This window comes from Stenella coeruleoalba, assembly GCF_951394435.1.
Source record: "Stenella coeruleoalba genome assembly, chromosome: 18".
Classification (NCBI taxonomy): domain Eukaryota; kingdom Metazoa; phylum Chordata; class Mammalia; order Artiodactyla; family Delphinidae; genus Stenella; species Stenella coeruleoalba.
In genome coordinates, this window is record NC_137164.1 from 24,892,853 (window position 1) to 24,913,766 (window position 20,914).

General features: G+C 38.4%; 1 protein-coding gene across 5 annotated transcripts in view; it reads left to right on the forward strand.

Moving 5' to 3' along the window:
• Nucleotides 1-20,914, forward strand: part of MTRF1 (mitochondrial translation release factor 1) — a 67,717-nt gene that overhangs the window by 29,798 nt on the left and 17,005 nt on the right. For all 5 annotated transcript variants that reach the window (XR_013824806.1, XM_079902731.1, XM_079902732.1 and 2 more), the window contains one exon: nucleotides 7,847-8,019. Coding sequence is in view for 4 of the 5 variants with exons in the window: in XM_079902731.1 (XP_079758857.1) it covers nucleotides 7,847-8,019 (173 nt within the window). In the remaining variant the exon portion in view is untranslated. The remainder of the gene's footprint in view (nucleotides 1-7,846; nucleotides 8,020-20,914) is intronic.

Consider the following 20,914-nt stretch of genomic DNA (forward strand, 5'->3'; position numbering starts at 1 on the left):
TTTGATCGATATCTATTTTAAGAAGATTCTTTTTTTCTTTTTTTATTGAAGTATAGATGATTTACAATATGGTGTTAGTTTCAGGTGTGCAGCACAGTGATTCAGTTATGTGTGTGTATGTATATATATGTATTCCTTTTCAGATTCTTTTCCCTTATAGGTTATTACAGAATATTGAGCATAGTTCCCTATGCTATACAGTAGGTCCTTGTTGGTTATCTATTTTCTATATAGTAGTGTGTATATGTTAATCCCAACCTCCTAATTTATCCCTCCCCCACTCTCCTTTGCCCTTTGGCAACCATAAGTTAGTTTTTAGAAGATTATTTTGACAGCAGTGTGAAAGATGGACTGAAGAGGCTAGATTTAAGGCAGAGGGCAGAGAGGTTATTAGAGTAATCCAGGTATGACTAAGAGTTAGAACTGGGAGTAGGGACACATATGAGAGAACTTCAGATGAGGAATGAGCAAAATTTGTAACTGACAAGAGGATCTATTGCTTGCCCACTGTGTCCTGCGTGCAGTATGTGTCGTTTGATCTTCACAACCCTGGGTATTGTTAATCCCATTTTACAGATGAAGATCTAGGCTCAGAGAGTAAGTAACTAATCCAAGATCACACAATAAGTGATGGCAGTCCTGGGATTAGATTTAAGTCTGTCTGATCCAGAACCACACTACATCCCATTAGTTTATTCTGATACAAAGGAGATGAGCCACAGGGATCTAATCTTTCTAGCTGGGAAGATTGTGATATTCATTCATGCCATTGAATGGAATAGAAATTGGAAGGCCGTCTCCAATTGGGCAGAACAGTGAAAGTTGTTTTTGAATTATTATGTGTGTTGTTACAGTGAGCGTTCCTTTAGAAATATCCAGTAAATGCTGAAGTCGTGTAGCCAGAGCTTTGGTGAGAGAATAGAATTGAGGAGAGCGATTTGATAGCTGTTAGCACAGAGATAATGTCTGATACTGAGAGAGAATAAGTGAGGGAGAGTTTATAGAGAGGGAATATTCAGGGTACCAAACGTTGGAGAATGGCCATATTTAGAAAGATAAACTAGTTGGCAAAAGAAAAAGAGGGGTCAGAGAAGCAGGAAAAGGGATGAGAACGGTATAATATTTTGGAAGCAGGAGAGGAGAGAGTTTCAAGAATGTAATGAGAAACACCAGCATATGAAAGAGAGAATGTAATCGCTGAGACGTATATTTTGAATTCAACTTTCAATAATGAAAGGGAGATGAACTTAATAACAGGAAGAGAGATTCCGTTTCAGGTGCCCAGAGCAGCCCAAACAATGGTTGGGAAATATTTCTTTTAGATACATTAACTCAGTAGCAAAATAAAATAAAGACATTTTAGAAAGTAAAAGAACTTTTATTTTATTTTGTTTTATTTTTTTATTGGAATATAGTGGATTTACAATGTTGTGTTAGTTTCAGGTGTACAGCAAAGTGAATCAGTTATACATACACATATATCCACTCCTTTTCATATTCTTTTCCCATATAGGCCATTACAGAATATTCAGTAGAGCTCCCTGTGCTATACAGTAGGTCCTTATTAGTTAAAAAATATGGGATGCTTCGCAAATTTGTGGGTCATCCTTGCGCAGGGGCCATGCTAATCTTCTCTGTAGCGTTCCAATTTTAGTATATGTGCTGCTGAAGTGAGCACAAAAAAAGGTCTTTGATTAAAAAAGAAAAAATTTTCAGGAATTCCCTGGTGGTCCAGTGGTTAGGACTTGTTGCTTTCACTGCCAGGGCCTGGGTTTGATCCCTGGTCAGCGAAGTAAGATCCTGCATGCTGCATGGCGCAGCCAGAAAATAAAGCTAGAGAAAGAGGAAAAGATACCTGCCCTATAAAGTATGTATATTAAATTATATGTATGGGCTTCCCTGATGGCACAGTGGTTAAGAATCCGCCTGCCAATGCAGGGGACACGGGTTCAAGCCCTGGTCCGGGAAGATCCCATGTGCCACGGAGCAACTAAGCCTGTGTGCCACAACTACTGAGCCTGCGCGCTAGAGCCCTCAAGCTACAACTACTGAGCCCGCGTGCCACAACTACTGAAGCCCACGTGCCTAGAACCCATGTTCCACAACAAGAGAAGCCACCGAAATGAGAAGCCCGCACACTGAGAAGAGTAACCCTCACTTGCCACAACTAGAGAAAGCCCGCATGCAGCAACAAAGACCCAACGCAGCCAAAAATAAATTAAAAAATAAATTTATAAGAAATTATATGTATATATATTTAATGTTTAATTGAAATAGAATCACAGAGATACAGCACTAACAGCTAAGATTGGAAAAAAATACATTTTCATGCAAAAATTCATATATCAAATGACTTAAAGTCTTGTAGTTTTGTGACCTTGGGACAGATAGGGGAAATACTCAACCACTACATAAATAATCGAAACTAAATAATTACAAGATAGTCATTGTGGAAGCAATGGAGGGTGATGGCTCTTGATATGTAGTGTAGGTCTGACACTATTATTCTGTATTCCTGGTACCTAAGGAATTGAAATATTTTTCAAGTTAAAGGGAGTCTATGAAATATATTACATCATCTCTTCCAACAGATTAATGTTTATAAATATGTATTGTTATTCTGTGCTCAACCGTTGAATTCAGGGATAGGTCACTTAAAGTAATGTGGTGGTTAATTTTGTGTGTACAGAAGACATACATTTCACCACAACTCTGAGAAATAAATTTGTGAAGGGAGCCCTGGCATCCTATTTGTGAAGGGAGCCCTGGCATCCTTGAAGAGCTCTGTGATTGCTTTTCTCTGTAGCCCAGACCTTACAGTGGGAACTCTCTTGTTGTCTGGCCAAGGACCTCAAGCTGATGATCCAGTTTCTGGATCCAGCTGCCCAATTGCAGCCAGTAAAGAGGGCAGAAAAACAGGTTGAATCACTCCAAGAGTATGCAGTCAGCAAAACCAGACCATGGGGGACTTCCCTGGTGATTCAGTGGATAAGACTCCATGCTCCTAATGCAGGGGGCCTGGGTTCAATCCCTGGTCAGGGAACTAGATCCCACATGCATGCCACAGCGAAGATCCCACGTGCTGCAACTAAGACCCAGCACAGCCAAAATAGGTAAATAATGAATAAATATATTTTTTAAAAAAGAATTGTTTAAAAAATTAAAACTCTTCAGAAAGTGGGCATAGAGGGAACCTACCTCAACATAATAAAGGCCATGTACGACAAACCCACAGCAAACATCATTCTCAATGGTGAAAAACTGAAAGAATTTCCTCTAACATGAGGAACGAGACAAGGATGTCCACTCTCACCACTATTATTCAACATAGTGTTGGAAGTCCTAGCCACGGCGATCAGAGAAGAAAAAGAAATAAAAGGAATACAAATTGGAAAAGCAGAAGTAAAACTGTCACTGTTTGCAGATGACATGATACTATACATAGAGAATCCTAAAGATGCCACTAGAAAACTACTAGAGCTAATCAAGGAATTTGGGAAAGTTGCAGGATACAAAATTAATGCACAGAAATCTCTTGCATTCCTGTACACTAATGATGAAAAATCTGAAAGATAAATTATGGAAACACTCCCATTTACCATTGCAACAAAAAGAATAAAATACCTAGGAATAAACCTACCTAGGGAGCCAAAAGACCTATATGCAGAAAGCTGTAAGACACTGATGAAAGAAATTAAAGATAATACCAATAGATGGAGAGATACACCATGTTCTTGAATTGGAAGAATCAATATTGTGAAAATGACTATACTACCCAAAGTAATCTACAGATTCAATGCAATCCATATCAAATTACCAATGGCATTTTTTTATGGAACTACAAAAAATCATCTTAAAATTGGTATGGAGACAAAAAAACCCCGAATAGCTGAAGCAGTCTTGAGGGAACAAAGCAGAGCTGGAGGAATCAGACTCTCTGACTTCAGACTATACTACAAAGCTACAGTAATCACGACAATATGGTACTGGCACAAAAACAGAAACATAGATCAATGGAACAAGGTAGAAAGCCCAGAGATAAACCCACGCACCTGTGGTCAACTAATCTATGACAAAGGAGGCAAGGATATACAATGGAGAAAAGACAGTCCCTTCAATACGTGGTGCTGGGAAAACTGGACACCTACATGTAAAAGAATGAAATTAGAACACTCCCTAACACCATACACAAAAATAAACTCAAAATGGATTCAAGACCTAAATGTAAGACTGGATACTATAAAACTCTTAGAGGAAAACATAGGAAGAACACTCTTTGACATAAATCACAGCAAGATCTTTTTTGATCCACCTCCTAGAGTAATGGAAATAAAAACAAAAATAAACAAATGGGACCTAATGAAACTTCAAAGCTTTTGCACAGAAAAGGAAACCATAAACAAGACAAAAAGCCCTCAGAATGGGAGAAAATATTTGCAAACGAATCAACGGACAAAGGATTAATCTCCAAAATATATAAACAGCTCATGCAACTCAATATTAAAGAAACAAACAACCCAATCCAAAAATGGGCAGAAGACCTAAATAGACATTTCTCCAAAGAAGACATACAGATGGCCAAGAAGCACATGAAAAGCTGCTCAACATCACTAAATATTAGAGAAATGCAAATCAAAACTACAATGAGATATCACCTCATACCAGTTAGAATGGGCTTATCAAAATCTACAAACAACAAATGCTGGAGAGGGTGTGGAGAAAAGGGAACCCTCTTGCACTGTTGGTGGGAATGTAAATTGATACAGCCACTATGGAGAACAGTATGGAGGTTCCTTAAAAAAATAAAAATAGAATTACCATATGATCCAGCAGTCCCACTACTGGGCATATACCCAGAGAAAACCATAATTCAAAAAGACACATGGACCCCCGTGTTCATTGCTGCACTATTTACAATAGCCGGGTCATGGAAGTAACCTAAATGCCCATCAACAGATGAATGGATAAAGAAGATGTGGTACATACAATGGAATATTACTCAGCCATAAAAAGGAACGAAATTGAGTCATTTGTTGAGACGTGGATGGATCTCGAGACTCATACAGAGTGAAGTAAGTCTGAAGGAGAAGAACAAATATTGTATATTAACGCATGTATGTGGAACCTAGAAAAATGATACAGATGAACTGGTTTGCAGGGCAGAAGTTGAGACACAGATGTAGAGAACAAACATATGGACACCAAGGGGGGAAAACCGCGGTGAGGTGGGGATGGTGGTGTGATGAACTGGGCGATTGGGATTGACATGTATACACTGATGTGTATAAAATTGATGACTAATAAGAATCTGCAGTATAAAAAAACAAAAAAACTAAAAAAACAACTAATACTAAACTTTCTTTGGGTTATTTGTATGGAAATATGTTAACATAAATGTTTCAGACATTACATGAAATTTCTAAAAATCTTATACGTTCTGGTGTAATGTTATAAGTCATAATTCTAGTTATTTAAAATGTATATCTCAGAAATAACTAAATTTCCTTGTCAACTGCATTATTATGAACTTTCATCAAATCTTTAACCGTGGTCATTTTTAAGTCTTTTGTCATTTACAGACAGTTCTGGGTGTACTCTGATGCTTTTGCCAAAATGTTCCTATAAAAGGGTTTCATTTTCAAGGAATTCATGGAAAAGACTCTGACAAGTACAGGTTTCTGGTAACTGACTATACTGCTGAACTGAATGAATAAGCATTTTCAGAACTCTAATGGACTGATGAATTCATAAAAGTGCTAACAAAAGATCAAGATGAAAAAAAAATTAATTACATGGGACTGAGTGAACTGATAAGGATCATTATAATTTTTGTGACTTTCTGTTTGAATAAAAAAAATATTCCACAAGGACTCAGAGGCAAAAAGTATACAAATCAATTATCACTGCAAAGTAAAGGAGCTGTTACAGTGGAGGATTACTGGACTGAATGTCAATATTATGACATAGTGTGAGTGTGTTTGGTAATTGCAGTCATTGTTGATTTTGTTGTGGTCATCCATGTACAATGCTTGGTATCAGTTTATCTCTTGTAAGAAGAAAATACAGTGTGTGTGTGTGAAAAAAAAAAAAGGTAAGCACTTATTAAAAAAAAACACCACATAGTCACTTTGCTATTATCAGACCCCCCCCCAAAATTCCTTAGTATAATCAAATATCCAGTGAGTGTTCACATTTCCCTGCTCATAAATTTTTTTGTATAGTTTTTGTTCAGACTGAAACCTAAGTAACTTCCTTATGTTGCAGTTGGTTGATATGTCTCTTAAATCTCTTGTAATCCACAGCTACCTCCTCAATTTTAATATTTTTCCTTGCAATTCATTTGTTAAGGGAACTAGATTATTTGTCCTATAGATCATCTGGATTTTTTTTTTTTTTTTTTTTTTTGCGGTACGCGGGCCTCTTACTGTTGTGGCCTCTCCCGTTGCGGAGCACAGGCTCCGGATGCGCAGGCTCAGCGGCCATGGCTCACGGGCCTAGCCGCTCTGTGGCATGTGGGATCTTCCTGGACCGGGGCACGAACCCCTGGCCCCTGAATCGGCAGGTGGACTCCCAACCACTGCGCCACCAGGGAAGCCCAGATCATCTGGATTTTGCTGATTGCATCCCTGTGGTAATATTTCACATGTTTTTATTGCCCTTCTATTTTCTGTAATTGCCCTTCTATTTTGCTAATTATAGTCAGAGACCAGAAAAAAAAATTAAAACTTAAAAAAAAATAATTTAAAAAAAGAACAGAACGTGGGAAATTTCTGTCTATCAATAGCCCTAGTTCCTCAACAGATAATATGAAGTAAACAAAAGAGATGGATGACGAACTTACAGACTGAGAGGTTTGAAAGACATATCAAAATTTTTAAATGGACAAGACTAAACTGTAAGAAACTAACACACCATTGTAAAGCAATTATACCCCAATAAAGATGTTACAAAATCTTAAAAAAAAAAAAAGACTAAACTGTAGTAGCTAGGGCAGCACATTAGGTAATAAAATTATAATAAAGAAGGGAATAGAAGGATAATGGTTATTCATGAGAAGGGGAGGGGATTGTAACTAGGAAGGGGCACGTGAGAGGGCTTTGGGGGTGCCTGACAAAATTCTTTTCTTTTTTTTTTTTTGTGGCTGTGCTGTGCGGCATGTGGAATCTTAATTCCCTGATCAGGGATCGAACCTGTGCCCCCTGCAGTGGAAGTGCCGAGTCTTAACCTCTGGACCGCCAAAGAAGTCCAACAAAGTTCTTTTTCTTGATTTTGAACTATACATTTCATTCATTTTGTAATAAAAACATTTTTTAAAAACATAGTCAATAAGAAACTAGCTTAGGCATTAAGATTTTTTTGTGCTTATCTTCCCACTCCACAGATAAGCAAGAGCTAAATTTCAATCGATTCTTGAGAACTTGAGAGAACCTATAGAATTATTCATCGTTATCAAATTACTATGTTACTGAACAGTCTTTTATATATGGCACCAAGTCAGCCTAAGATTGCATGGTATAGTTCAATGTAGAAAACACCCCACTATTCTTTTTTTCTAATACCATTTTTGTAAAAGTGAAATTTGTTCATTATGTAAAACTTAGCAACAAAAAAAGTAAAATGAAAAACATGCTGTTATTCTATTCTCCAGAGGTAACCATAAATAATATTTTGGTATGTTTCCTTTTATATATTAATTCACTAACATTGGGAAAATATAGTTTTGTACCTACCTTATGTTCTCATGTCAGGCTCTATGCTCACATCCAGGCCTTACATTAAGGGCATCTAAGATCCTGATCCCTTTCAAAGTAGAATTCATTAATATTGCTGGAACATTTTTTCATAGGCGGGCTACATCATGCAGCTGCCCGAATTTCCGGTGACAATGTCTATAAGCATTTGAAGTATGAAGGTGGGATTCACCGAGTTCAGCGAATTCCGGAGGTGGGCCTGTCGTCAAGGATGCAGCGTATTCACACGGGAACGATGTCGGTTATTGTCCTCCCTCAACCAGATGAGGTAACCTCCTACCTAAACGCTATACCATTATCTATGAAGATCAACCAGAATTTTATTGTCTAAGAAAAAGTCCTGTGTGTTCTGTATACTCACAGAGTACTTCTGCACTCCAAATGTATGGAGTTCATTACCCCCCGACGAAGTACTTCTTCAGTTCTCTGTGGACAGCATGTGGTCGTCCTACAGTTCAACTCAGTTCTGACCCCATCTACCTGGAGATGGCGTCAGATCCTACAGGCTAGACTCAGTCCCACAAGAGAGCCTACCCTTCTGCTTCAGAGGCCAATCACAAGGCCTGGTTGTCTTCTGTGTTTCTGATCAACTGGTTATCCATCTGGATGTTCCCATGACCCCCTCCTTAGGTTAAATAATACTAAAGTGGCTTACAGAACTCAGGAAAACAGCTTACTTACTAGACTACTGGCTAATTACAAAAGATACAACTCAGGAATAGACAGATGGAAGAAGTGCATAGGACAAAGTATGTGGGAAGAGGTGCAGAGCTTCTGTACCCTCTCCAGGCTCGCTACCCTTCCAGCAGCTTCATGTGTTCATCAGCCCTGGCAGCTCTCTGAACCCTGTGCTTTGGGGATTTTTATGGAGGCTTCCATACATAAACATGTTTGGTTAAATCATCGGGCTTTGGGGATTCTGCTCCCTGGAGGTTGGGAGTGCAGTGGAGATGAAAGTTCCAACCCTCTAATCATGTGGTTGGTTCCCCTAGGATCAGCCCCTGTCCTGTGGTTATCTAGAGGCTTTCCAAATATCACCTCATTAACATAAACTCAAGTGTGGTTGAAAGGGGCTTAGGGTGAGAACTGGACAAATATATATTATTATAAATCACAATATTACAATTTATTTTTACAGCAATTTTTTTAACCAGGATCCCGTCAAATTTCACTTATTGCAGTTGGTTGTTATATCTCTTTAAGTCTGGAACCAGTCTCCCAACCTTTCTTTTTTTTTTTTCTTTTAATGACATTGACTTTTTGAAGAGTCTAAACCATTTGCCTTATAGAATGTTCCACATCTGCATTCATCTGATTGTTTCCTCATAGTATTCTTTAAATTGTTCCTTTATGTCCTATGTTGTATTGAAAGTTATATTTAAATGTTCCATTCTATTCAGGTTATACATTTTGAGCAAGAATACTTTTCAGGTGTAGTTATATTCGTGTTGCAACTTAGAAGGCATAGAATATCATATTGTCCCACTCTTAGTGAGGACTGGTTTGAGCATTTAGTTAAGATGGTGACCACAAAAATATCTCCATTATGAAAGTGTATTTTTCCCTTTGTAATTACTAAGTAATCTCTAGGGTAATATGTCCTATTCCCAACAACTTTTCTTCCATGGTTTTAACATCCATTAGTGATCTTTGCCTGAATTAGTTATTTAGTTTGGGATTGCAAAATGGTGATTTTCTAATTCTACCATTCCTTCTACATGTATTACCTGGCATTCTTTTCTGTAAGGAACATTCCTCCCCACTACCTTCTCTCCTCCTTTCTTCTTGCTCTCTTTCTTTTTTTGTTGTTTTTAACATCTTTAATAGAGTATAACTGCTTTACAATGGTGTGTCAGTTTCTGCTTTATAACAAAGTGAATCAGTTATACATATACATATGTCCCCATATCTCTTCCCTCTTGCATCTCCCTCCCTCCCACCCTCCCTATCCCACCCCTCCAGGTGGCCAGAAAGCAGCGAGCTGATCTCCCTGTGCTATGTGGCTGCTTCCCACTAGCAATCTATTTTACGTTTGGTAGTGTATATATGTCCATGCCACTCTCACTTTGTCCCAGCTTACCCTTCCCCCTCCCCGTATCCTCAAGTCCATTCTCTAGTAGGTCTGCATCTTTTTTCCTGTCTTGCCCCTAGGTTCTTCTATTTTCTTTTTTTTAGATTACATATATATGTGTTAGCATACACTATTTGTTTTTCTCTTTCTGACTTACTTCACTCTGTATGACAGACTCTAGGTCCATCCACCTCACTACAAATAACTCAGTTTCGTTCCTTTTTATGGCTGAGTAATATTCCATTCTATATATGTGCCACATCTTCTTTATCTATTCATCTGTTGATGGACACTTAGGTTGCTTCCATGTCCTGGCTATTGTAAATAGAGCTGCAATGAACATTTTGGTACATGACTCTTTTTGAATTATGGTTTCCTCCGGGTATATGCCCAGTAGTGGGATTGCTGGGTCGTATGGTAGTTCTATTTTTAGTATTTTAAGGAACCTCCATACTGTTCTCCATAGTGGCTGTATCAATTTACATTCCCACCAACAGTGCAAGAGGGTTCCCTTTTCTCCACACCCTCTCCAGCATTTATTGTTTGTATATTTTTTGATGATGACCATTCTGACCGGTGTGAGATGGTATCTCATTGTAGTTTTGATTTGCATTTCTCTAATATTTAGTGATGTTGAGCATTCTTTTCATGTGTTTGTTGGCAATCTGTATATCTTCTTTGGACAAATGTCTATTTAGGTATTCTGCCCATTTTTGGATTGAGTTGTTTGTTTAATATTGAACTGCATGAGCTGTTTATATATTTTGGAGGTTAATCCTTTGTCCGTTGATTCGTTTGCAAATATTTTCTCCCATTCTGAGGGCTGTCTTTTTGTCTTGTTTATAGTTTCCTTTTCTGTGCAAAAGCTTTGAAGTTTCATTAGGTCCCATTTGTTTATTCTTGTTTTTATTTCCATTACTCTAGGAGGTGGATCAAAAAAGATCTTGCTGTGACTTATGTCAAAGAGTGTTCTTCCTATGCTTTCCTCTAAGAGTTTTATAGTGTCCGGTCTTACATTTAGGTCTTGAATCCATTTTGAGTTTATTTTTGTGTATGGTGTTAGGGAGTGTTCTAATTTCATTCTTTTACATGTAGCTGTCCAGTTTTCCCAGCACCACATATTGAAGAGACTGTCTTTTCTCCATTGTATATCTTTGCCTCCTTTATCATAGATTAGTTGACCATAGGTGCATGGGTTTATCTCTGGGCTTTCTATCTTGTTCCATTGATCTATGTTTCTGTTTTTGTGCCAGTACCATATTGTCTTGATTACTGTAGCTTTGTAGAATAGTCTGAAGTCAGGGAGTCTGATTCCTCCAGCTGCGTTTTTTTCCCTCAAGACTGCTTTGGCTCTCTGGGGTCTTTTGTGTCTCCATGCAAATTTTGAGATGATTTGTTCTAGTTCTGTAAAAAATGCCATTGGTAATTTGATAGCGATTACATTGAATGTGTAGATTACTTTGGGTAGTATAGTCATTTTCACAGTATTGATTCTTCCAATCGAAGAACATGGTGTATCTCTCCATCTGTTGGTATCAACTTTAATTTCTTTCATCAGTGTCTTATAGTTTTCTGCATATAGGTCTTTTGTTTCCCTAGATAGGTTTATTCCTAGGTATTTTAGTCTTTTTGTTGCATTAGTAAATGGGAGTGTTTCCATAATTTCTCTTTCAGATTTTTCATCATTAGTGTACAGGAATACAAGAGATTTCTGTGCATTAATTTTGTATCCTGCAACTTTCCCAAATTCATTGATTAGCTCTAGTAATTTTCTGGTGGCATCTTTAGGATTCTCTATGTATAGTATCACGTCATCTGCAAACAGTGACAGTTTTACATCTTCTTTACCAATTTGTATTCCTTTTATTTCTTTTTCTTCTCTGATTGCCGTGGCTAGGACTTCCAAAACTATGTTGAATAATAGTGGTGAGAGTGGACATCCTTGTCTCGTTCCTGATCTTAGAGGAAATGCTTTCAGTTTTTCACCATTGAGAATGATGTTTGCTGTGGGTTTGTCATATATGGCCTTTATTATGTTGAGGTAGGTTCCCTCTATGCCCACTTTCTGGAGAGTTTTTATCATAAATGGGTGTTGAATTTTGTCGAAAGCTTTTTCTGCATCTACTGAGTTGATCATATGGGTTTTTTTTGGGTTTTTTTGATCATATGGTTTTTATTCTTCAATTTGTTAGTATGATGTATCACATTGACTGATTTGCATATATTGAAGAATCCTTGCATCCCTGGCAAAAATACCACTTGATCATGGTGTATGATCCTATGAGGGTGATGGTGGCCTCATAAAATGAGTTTGGGAGTGTTCCTTCCTCTGCAATTTTTTGGAAGAGTTTGAGAAGGATGGATGTTAGCTCTTCTCTAAATGTTTGATAGAATTCACCTGTGAAGCCATCTGGTCCTAGACATTTGTTTTTTGGAAGATTTTTAATCACAGTTTCAATTTCATTACCTGTGATTGGTCTGTTCATATTTTCTGTTTCTTCCTGGTTCAGTCTTGGAAGGTTATACCTTTCTAAGAATTTGTCCATTTCTTCCAGGTTGTCCCTTTTATTGGCATAGAGTTGCTTGTAGTAGTCTCTTAGGATGCTTTGTATTTCTGCGGTGTCTGTTTTAACTTCTCCTTTTTCATTTCTAATTTTATTGATTTGAGTCCTCTCCCTCTTTTTCTTGATGAGTCTGCCTAATGGTTTCTCAATTTTGTTTATCTTCTCAAAGAACCAGCTTTTAGTTTTATTGATCTTATTGTTTTCTTTGTTTGTATTTCATTTATTTCTGCTCTGAACTTTCTGATTTCTTTACTTCTGCTAATTTTGGGTTTTGTTCTTCTTTCTCTAGTTCCTTTAGGTATAAGTTTAGATTGTTTACTTGAGATTTTTCTTGTTTCTTGAGGTAGGCATGTATAGCTATAAACTTCCCTCTTAGAACTGCTTTTGCTGCATCCCATAGGTTTTGGATTGTCGTTTTTTCATTTTCATTTGTCTCTAGGTATTTTTTGATTTCCTCTTTGATTTCTTCAGTGATCTTTTGGTTATTTAGTAACGTTTAGCCTCCATGTGTTTGTGTTTTTTACATATTTTTGCCTGTAATTCATTTCTAATCTCATAGCGTTGTGGTCAGAAAAAATGCTTGATATGATTTCAGTTTTCTTAAATTTACTGAGGCTTGATTTGTGACCCAAGATGTGATCTATCGTGGAGAATGTTCTGTGCGCACTTGAGAAGAAAGCGTAATCTGCTGTTTTTGGATGGAATGTCCTATAAATATCAATTAAATCTATCTGGTCTATTGTGTCATTTAAAACTTCTGTTTCCTTATTTTTTTAAATTTTGGATGATCTGTCCATTGGTGTAATTGAGGTGTTAAAGTCCCCTGCTATTATTGTGTTACTGTCGATTTCCTCTTTTATAGCTGTTAGCAGTTGTCTTATGTATTGAGGTGCTCCTGTGTTGGGTGCATATATATTTATAATCGTTATATCTTCTTCTTGGATTGATCCCTTGATTGTTATGTGGTGTCCTTCCTTGTCTCTTGTAACATTATTTATTTTAAAGTCTACTTTATCTGATATGAGTATAGCTACTCCAGCTTACTTTTGATTTCCATTTGCATGGAATATCTTTTTCCATCCCCTCACTTTCAGTCTGTGTGTGTCCCTAGGTCTGATGTGGGTCTCTTGTAGACAGCATATATATGGATCTTGTTTTTGTATCCATTCAGCACGCCTTTGTCTTTTGGTTGGAGCATTTAATCCATTCACGTTTAAGGTAATTATCAATTTGTATGTTCCTATAATCATTTTCATAATTGTTTTGGGTTTTTTTTTTTGGTAGGTCCTTTTCTTCTCTTGTGTTTCCCACTTAGAGAAGTTCCTTTAGCATTTGTTGTAGAGTTGGTTTGGTGGTGCTGAATTCTCTTAGCCTTTGCTTGTCTGTAAAGCTTTTGATTTCTCCATCGAATCTGAATGAGATCCTTGCCGGGTAGAGTAATCTTGGTTGTAGGTTCTTCCCTTTCATCACTTTAAGTATATCATGCCACTTCCTTCTGGCTTGTAGAGTTTCTGCTGAGATTTCAGCTGTTAACCTTATGGGAGTTCCCTTGTATGTTATTTTTCATTTTTCCCTTGCTGCTTTTGATAACTTTTCTTTGTCTTTAATTTTTGCCAATTTGATTACTATGTGTCTCGGTGTGTTTCTCCTTGGGTTTGTCCTGTATGGGACTCGCTGCACTTCCTGGACTTGGGTGGCTATTTCCTTTCCCATGTTCGGGAAATTTTCGACTATAATCTCTTCAGATATTTTCTCTGGTCCTATCTCTCTCTCTTCTCCTTCTGGGACCCCTGTAATGCAAATGTTGTTGCGTTTAATGTTGTCCCAGAGGTCTCTTAGGCTATCTTCATTCTTTTTTCTTTATTCTGTACCGCAGCAGTGAATTCCACCATTCTGTCTTCCAGGTCACTTATCCGTTCTTCTGCCTCAGTTATTCTGCTATTGATTCCTTCTAGTGTAGTTTTCATTCCAGTTATTGTATTGTTCATCTCTGTTTGTTTGTTGTTTAATTCTTCTAGGTCTTTGTTAGACATTTCTTGCATCTTCTCGATCTGTGCCTCCATTCTTTTTCCGAGGTTCTGGATCATCTTCACTGTCATTATTCTGAACTCTTTTTCTGGAAGGTTGTCTATCTCCACTTCATTTAGTTGTTTTTCTGGGGTTTTATCTTGTTCCTTCATCTGGTACATAGCCCTCTGCCTTTTCATCTTGTGTATCTTTCTGTGAATGTGGTTTTTGTTCCACAGGCTGTAGGATTGTAGTTCTACTTGCTTCTGCTCTCTGCCCTCTGGTAAATGAGGCTATATAAGAGGCTTGATGGGAGGGACTGTTTCTTGTTTCTTAAGGTAGGCTTGTATAGCTATAAACTTCCCTCTTAGAACTGCTTTTGCTGCATCCCATAGGTTTTGGGTCGTTGTGTTTTCATTGTCATTTGTTTCAAGGTATTTTCTGATTTCCTCTTTGATTTCTTCAGTGATCTCTTAGTTATTAAGTAGTGTGTTGTTTACCCTCCATGTGTTTGTATTTCTTACAGATTTTTTCCTGTAATTGATATCTAGTCTCATAGCATTGTGGTCAGAAAAGATACTTGATATCATTTCAATTTTCTTAAATTTACCGAGCCTTCATTTGTGACCCAAGATATGATCTATCCTGGAGAATGTTCCATGAGCACTTGAGAAGAATGTGTATTCTGTTGTTTTTGGATGGAATGTTCTATAAATATCAATTACGTGCATCTTGTTTAATGTATCATTTAAAGCTTGTGTTTCCTTATTTATTTTCATTTTGGATGATCTGTCCATTGGTGAAAGTGGGGTGTTAAAGTCCCCTCCTATGATTGTGTTAGTGTCGATTTCCCCTTTTATGGCTGTTAGTATTTGCCTTATGTATTGAGGTGCTCCTATGTTGGGTGCATAAATACTTACAGTTGTTATATCTTCTTGGATTGATCCCTTGATCATTACGTAGTGTCCTTCTTTGTCTCTTGTAATAGTCTTTGTTTTAAAGTGTGTTTTGTCTGATATGAGAATTGGTACTCCAGCTTTCTTTTGATTTCCATTTTCATGGAATATCTTTTTCCATCCCCTCACTTTCAGTCTGTATGTGTCCCTAGGTCTGAAGTGGGTCTCTTGTAGACAGCATATATATGGGTCTTGTTTTTGTATCCATTCAGCTAGTCTGTGTTTTTTGGCTGGAGCATTTAATCCATTTACTTTTAAGGTAATTATCGATATGTATGTTCTTATTACCATTTTCTTAATTGTTTTAGATTTATTATTGTAGGTCTTTTCCTTCTCTTGTGTTTCCTGCCTAGAGAAGTTCCTTTGGCATTTGTTGTAAAGCTGGTTTGGTGGTGCTGAATTCTCTTAGCCTTTGCTTGTCTGTAAAGCTTTGATTTCTCCGTCAAATCTAAATGACATCCTTGCTGGGTAGAGTAATCTTGGTTGTAGGTTTTTCTCTTTCATCACTTTAAATATGTCCTGCCACTCCCTTCTGGCTTGCAGGGATTATGGGGATTCCCTTATGTGTTACTTGTTTTTCCCTTTCTGCTTTTAATATTTGTTCTTTGTATTTAATTTTTGATAGTTTGATTAATATGTGTCTTGGCATGTTTCTCCTTGGATTTATCCTGTACAGGACTCTCTGTGTTTCCTGGACGTACCTATTTCCTTTCCCATATTAGGGAAGTTTTCAACTATAATCTCTTCAAATATTTTCTCAGTCCCTTTCTTTTTCTCTTCTTCTTCTGGGACCCCTGTAATTCGAATATTGGTACGTTTAATGTTGTCCCAGAGGTCTCTGAGACTGTCAGTACTTTTCATTCTTTCTTCTTTCTTCTGCTCTGCTGTAGTTATTTCCACTCTTTTATCTGCCAGGTCACTTATCCGTTCTTCTGCCTCTGTTATTCTGCTATTGATCCCTTCTAGAGAATTTTTAATTTCATTTATTGTGTTGTTCATCTCTGTTTGCTCTTTAGTTCTTCTAGGTTGTTGTTAAACGTTTCTTGTATTTTCTCCATTCTATTTCCAAGATTTTGGATCATCTTTAGTATCATTATTCTGAATTCTTTTTCAGGTAGACTGCCTATTTCCTCTTCACTTGTTAGGTCTGGTGGGTTTTTGCCTTGCTCCTTCATCTGCTGTGTGTTTCTCTGTCTTCTCATTTTGTTAAACTTACTGTGTTTGGGGTCTCCTTTCTGCAGGCTGCAGGTTCGTAGTTCCCTTTTTTTTTTGGTATCTGTCCCCAGTGGCTAAGGTTGGTTCAGTGGGTTGTGTAGGCTTCCTGGTGGAGGGGACTAGTGCCTGTGTTCTGGTGGATGAGGCTGGATCTTGTCTTTCTGGTGGGCAGGTCCATGTCTGGTGGTGTGTTTTGGGGTGTCTGTGGCTTTAATATGATTTTAGGCAGCATGTGTGCTAATGGATGGGGTTGTGTTCCTGTCTTGCTAGTTGTTTGTCCTAGGGTGTCTTGCAGTGTAACTTGCTGGTCGTTGAGTGGAGCTGGGTCTTGGCGTTGAGATGGAGATCTCTGGGAGAATTTTGCCATTTGATATTATGTGGAGCTGGGAGGTCTCTTGTGCACCAGTGTCCTGAACTTGGCTCTCCCACCTCAGTGGCACAGCCCTGATGCCTGGCTGGGGCACCAAGAGCCTGTCCTTCACACGGCTCAGAATAAAAGGGAGAAAAAAAAGAAAGAAAGAAGATAAAATTAGATAAAATAAAGTAAAATAAAGTTATTAAAATAAAAAATAATTTTTAAGAAAAAATATTTTTTAAGTAATAAAAAAAAACGACAGACAGAACCCTAGGACAAACGGTAAAAGCAAAGCTATACAGACAAAATCACACACAGAAGCATACACATACACACTTACAAAAAGAGAAAAAGGGGAAAATATATATATATATCGTTGCTCCCAAAGTCCACCTCCTCAATTTGGTATGATTCGTTGTCTATTCAGGTATTCCACAGATGCAGGGTACATGAAGTTGATTGTGGAGATTTAATCCGCTGCTCCTGAGGCTGCTGGGAGAGATTTCCCTTTCTCTTCTTTGTTCGCACAGCTCCCAGGATTCAGCTTTGGATCTGGACCCGCCTCTCCCTGTAGGTCGCCTGAGGGCGTCTGTTCCCCGCCCAGACAGGATGGGGTTAAAGGAGCAGCTGATTCGGGGTGTCTGGCTCATTCAGGCGAGGGCCGGGGTGGGGGAGGGAGGGGTTCGGATGTGGGGCGAGCCTGAGGCGGCAGAGGCCAGCATGACGTTGCACCAGCCTGAGGCACGCCGTGTGTTCTCCTGGGGAAGGTGTCCCTGGATCACAGGACCCTGGCAGTGGCGGGCTGCACAGGCTCCCGGGAGGGGAGATGTGGACAGTGACCTGTGCTTGCACACAGGCTTCTTCGTGGCCGCAGCAGCAGCCTTAGCGTCTCATGCCCGTCTCTGGGGTCCGTGCTGATAGCCGCGGCTTGCACCCGTCTCTGGAGCTCCTTTAAGCGGCGCTCTTAATCCTCTCTTCTCGCGCACCAGGAAACAAAGGAGCAAGAAAAAGTCACTTGCCTCTTTGGCAGCTCCAGACTTTTTCCCGGACTCCCTCCCGGCTAGCTGTTGCGGACTAGCCCCCTTCAGGCTCTGTTCACGCAGCCAACCCCAGTCCTCTCTGGGGGATCCGACCTCTGAAGCCCGAGCCTCAGCTCCCAGCCCCCACGCGCCCTGGCGGATGAGCAGACAAGCCTCTCAGGCTGGTGAGTGCCGGTCGGCACCGATCCTCTGTGCGGGAATCTCACCGCTTTGCCCTCCGCACCCCTGTTGCTGCGCTCTCCTCCTTGGCTCTGAAGCTTCCCCCCTCCGCCACCCACAGTCTCTGCCCGCTAAGGGGCTTCCTAGTGTGTGGAAACCTTTCCTCCTTCACAGCTCCCTCCCACTGGTGCAGGTCCCGTCCCTATTCTTTGTCTGTTTTTTCTTTTTTCTTTTATGCTACCCAGGTACATGGGAAGTTTCTTGCCTTTTGGGAGGTCTGAGGTCATCTGCCAGCGTCGGTAGGTGTTCTGTAGGAGGTGTTCCACATGTAGATGTATTTCTGATGTATTTGTCGAGAGGAAGGTGATCTCTGTGTCTTACTCTTCTGCCATCTTGAAGCTCCTCCTCTCTTTCTCTTTTATTTTACCTCATTATAAACTCATATATTGAATTTCATATATTGACCTCATTATAGACCTATGGATTTTTTAAATTCAATGAGTTATAATCACTATTGTTTTTCTTTCTTATTAAATTGAGGTATAGTCGATTTACAATACTCTATTAGTTTCAGGTGTACAACATAGTGATTCACAATTTTTTTAAGTTTTATAGTTTTTATAAGATATTGGCTATGTTCCTTTGTGCTGTACAATATATCCTTGTGGCTCATTTATTTTATAAATGTACATTTACTGTACATCTTACTCCCCTACCTCTATTCTTCCCCTCTCCCCTTCCCTCTCCCCACTGGTAACCACTGGTTTGTTCTGTGTATCTATGAGTCTATTTCTTTTTTGCTATATTCACTAGTTTGTTTTATTTTTTAGATTCCACATATAAGTGATATCATACAGTATTTGTCTTTGTCTGACTAATTTCACTAAGCACAGTACCCTCCACATACATCCATGTTATTGCAAATGGTAAAATTTCATTATTTTTTATGGCTGAGTAATATGCCATTGCATATATATACCACATCTTCTTTATCCATTCATCTGTTGATGGACACTTAGGTTGCTTCCATACCTTGGCAATTGTAAATAATGCTGCTGTGAACACCATGGTGCATATATCTTTTCGACTTAATGTTTTCGTGTTTTATTGGATATACACCCCAGGAGTGGAATTGCTGGATTGTATGGTAGTTCTGTTTTTAGTTTTTTGAGGAGCCTCCATACTGTTTTCCACAGTGGCTGCACCAATTTACATTCCTAAAGTGTATAAGGGTTCCCATTTCTTCACATCCCCACTGATACTTGTTGTTTGTGGTCTTTCTGATGATACCCATTCTGACAGGTGTGAGGTGATATCTCACTGTGGTTTTGATATGAATTTCTCTGATTAGTAATGTTGAGCTTCTTGTCCTGTGCTTGTTGGCCATCTGAATGTCTTCTTTGGAAAAATGTCTGTTCACATCTTCTGCCTATTTTTTGACTGGGTTGTTTGGTTTTTTTAATGTTGAGTTACATGAACTGTTTATATATTTTATATATTAACCCCTTATCATCATATCATTAGCAAGTATTTTCTCCCATTCAGTAGGTTGTCTTTTTGTTTACCTATTTTTTCCTATGCTGTGCAAAAGCATTTAAGTTTGATTAGGTCCCATTTGTTTATTTTTGTTTTTGTTTCTTTTAGGAGACATATCCAAAAAATATTGCTACAATTTATGTCAAAGAGTGTTCTGCCTATATTTTCTTCTAGGAGTTTTATGGTCTTACACTTAGGTCTTAAATTCATTTTGAGTTTATTTTTGTATATGGAATGAGACGATGTTCTAATTTCACTCCTTTACATGTAGCTGTCCAGTTTTCCCAGGACCACTTATTGAATAGGGTGTCTTTTCCCCATTGTATATTCTTGCCTCCTTTGTTGCACATTAATTGACCATAAGTGTTTGGGTTTACTTCTGGGCTCATTATTCTGTTTCATTGATCTGTGTATCTGTTTTTGTGCTAGTACCATACTGTTTTGATTACTGTAGCTTTGTGGTGCAATCTGAGGTTAGGGAGTGTGATAGCTCCAGCTCTGTTCTTCTTTCTCAGATTGTTTTGGCTATGTGGGGTTTCTTGAGTTTCCACACAAATTTTAAAATTATTTGTTCTAGTTCTGTGAAAAATGCCATTGGTATTTTGATAGGGATTTCATTGAGTCTGTAGGTTGCCTTGGGTAGTATGGTCATTTTAACATAAAATTCTTCCAATCTATGAACACAGCATGTTTTTCCATCTGTATCATCTTCAGGTTCTTTCATCAGTGTCTTGTTGTTTTCTGAGTTACAGGTCTTTTACCTCCTTAGGTAGGTTTATTCCTAGGTATTCTATTCTTTTTGATGCTATTGTAAATGGGGTTGTTGTCTTAATTTCTCTTTCTGATAGTTTGTTGTTAGTGTATAGAAATGCAACATATTTATGTATATTAGTTTTGTATCCTACAACTTCACCAGATTCATTGATGAGCCCTAGAAGTTTTTTGGTGCTGTCTTTAGGATTTTCTATGTATATTATCATGTCATCTGCAAACAGTGACAGTTTTACTTCTTCCTTTTCAATTGGATTCCTTTTATTACTTTTTCTTGTGTGATTGCTGAGGCTGGGCAGTCGCTATTGTTTTTAATGTTCAAATTGTCCCATTTTGGCCCATAGTAGCCTTTTTAGGGTAGCCCCTTTTGAAATGACCCAATCAGTCTTTGAGTGCATACTTGCTTTCTGCTATAATAGACATCCCAGGCTACCTTGTACTCTCCTGCCTCAGACTTGGAGTCAGACCTGGTTCTTTTTAGTGGGGAAT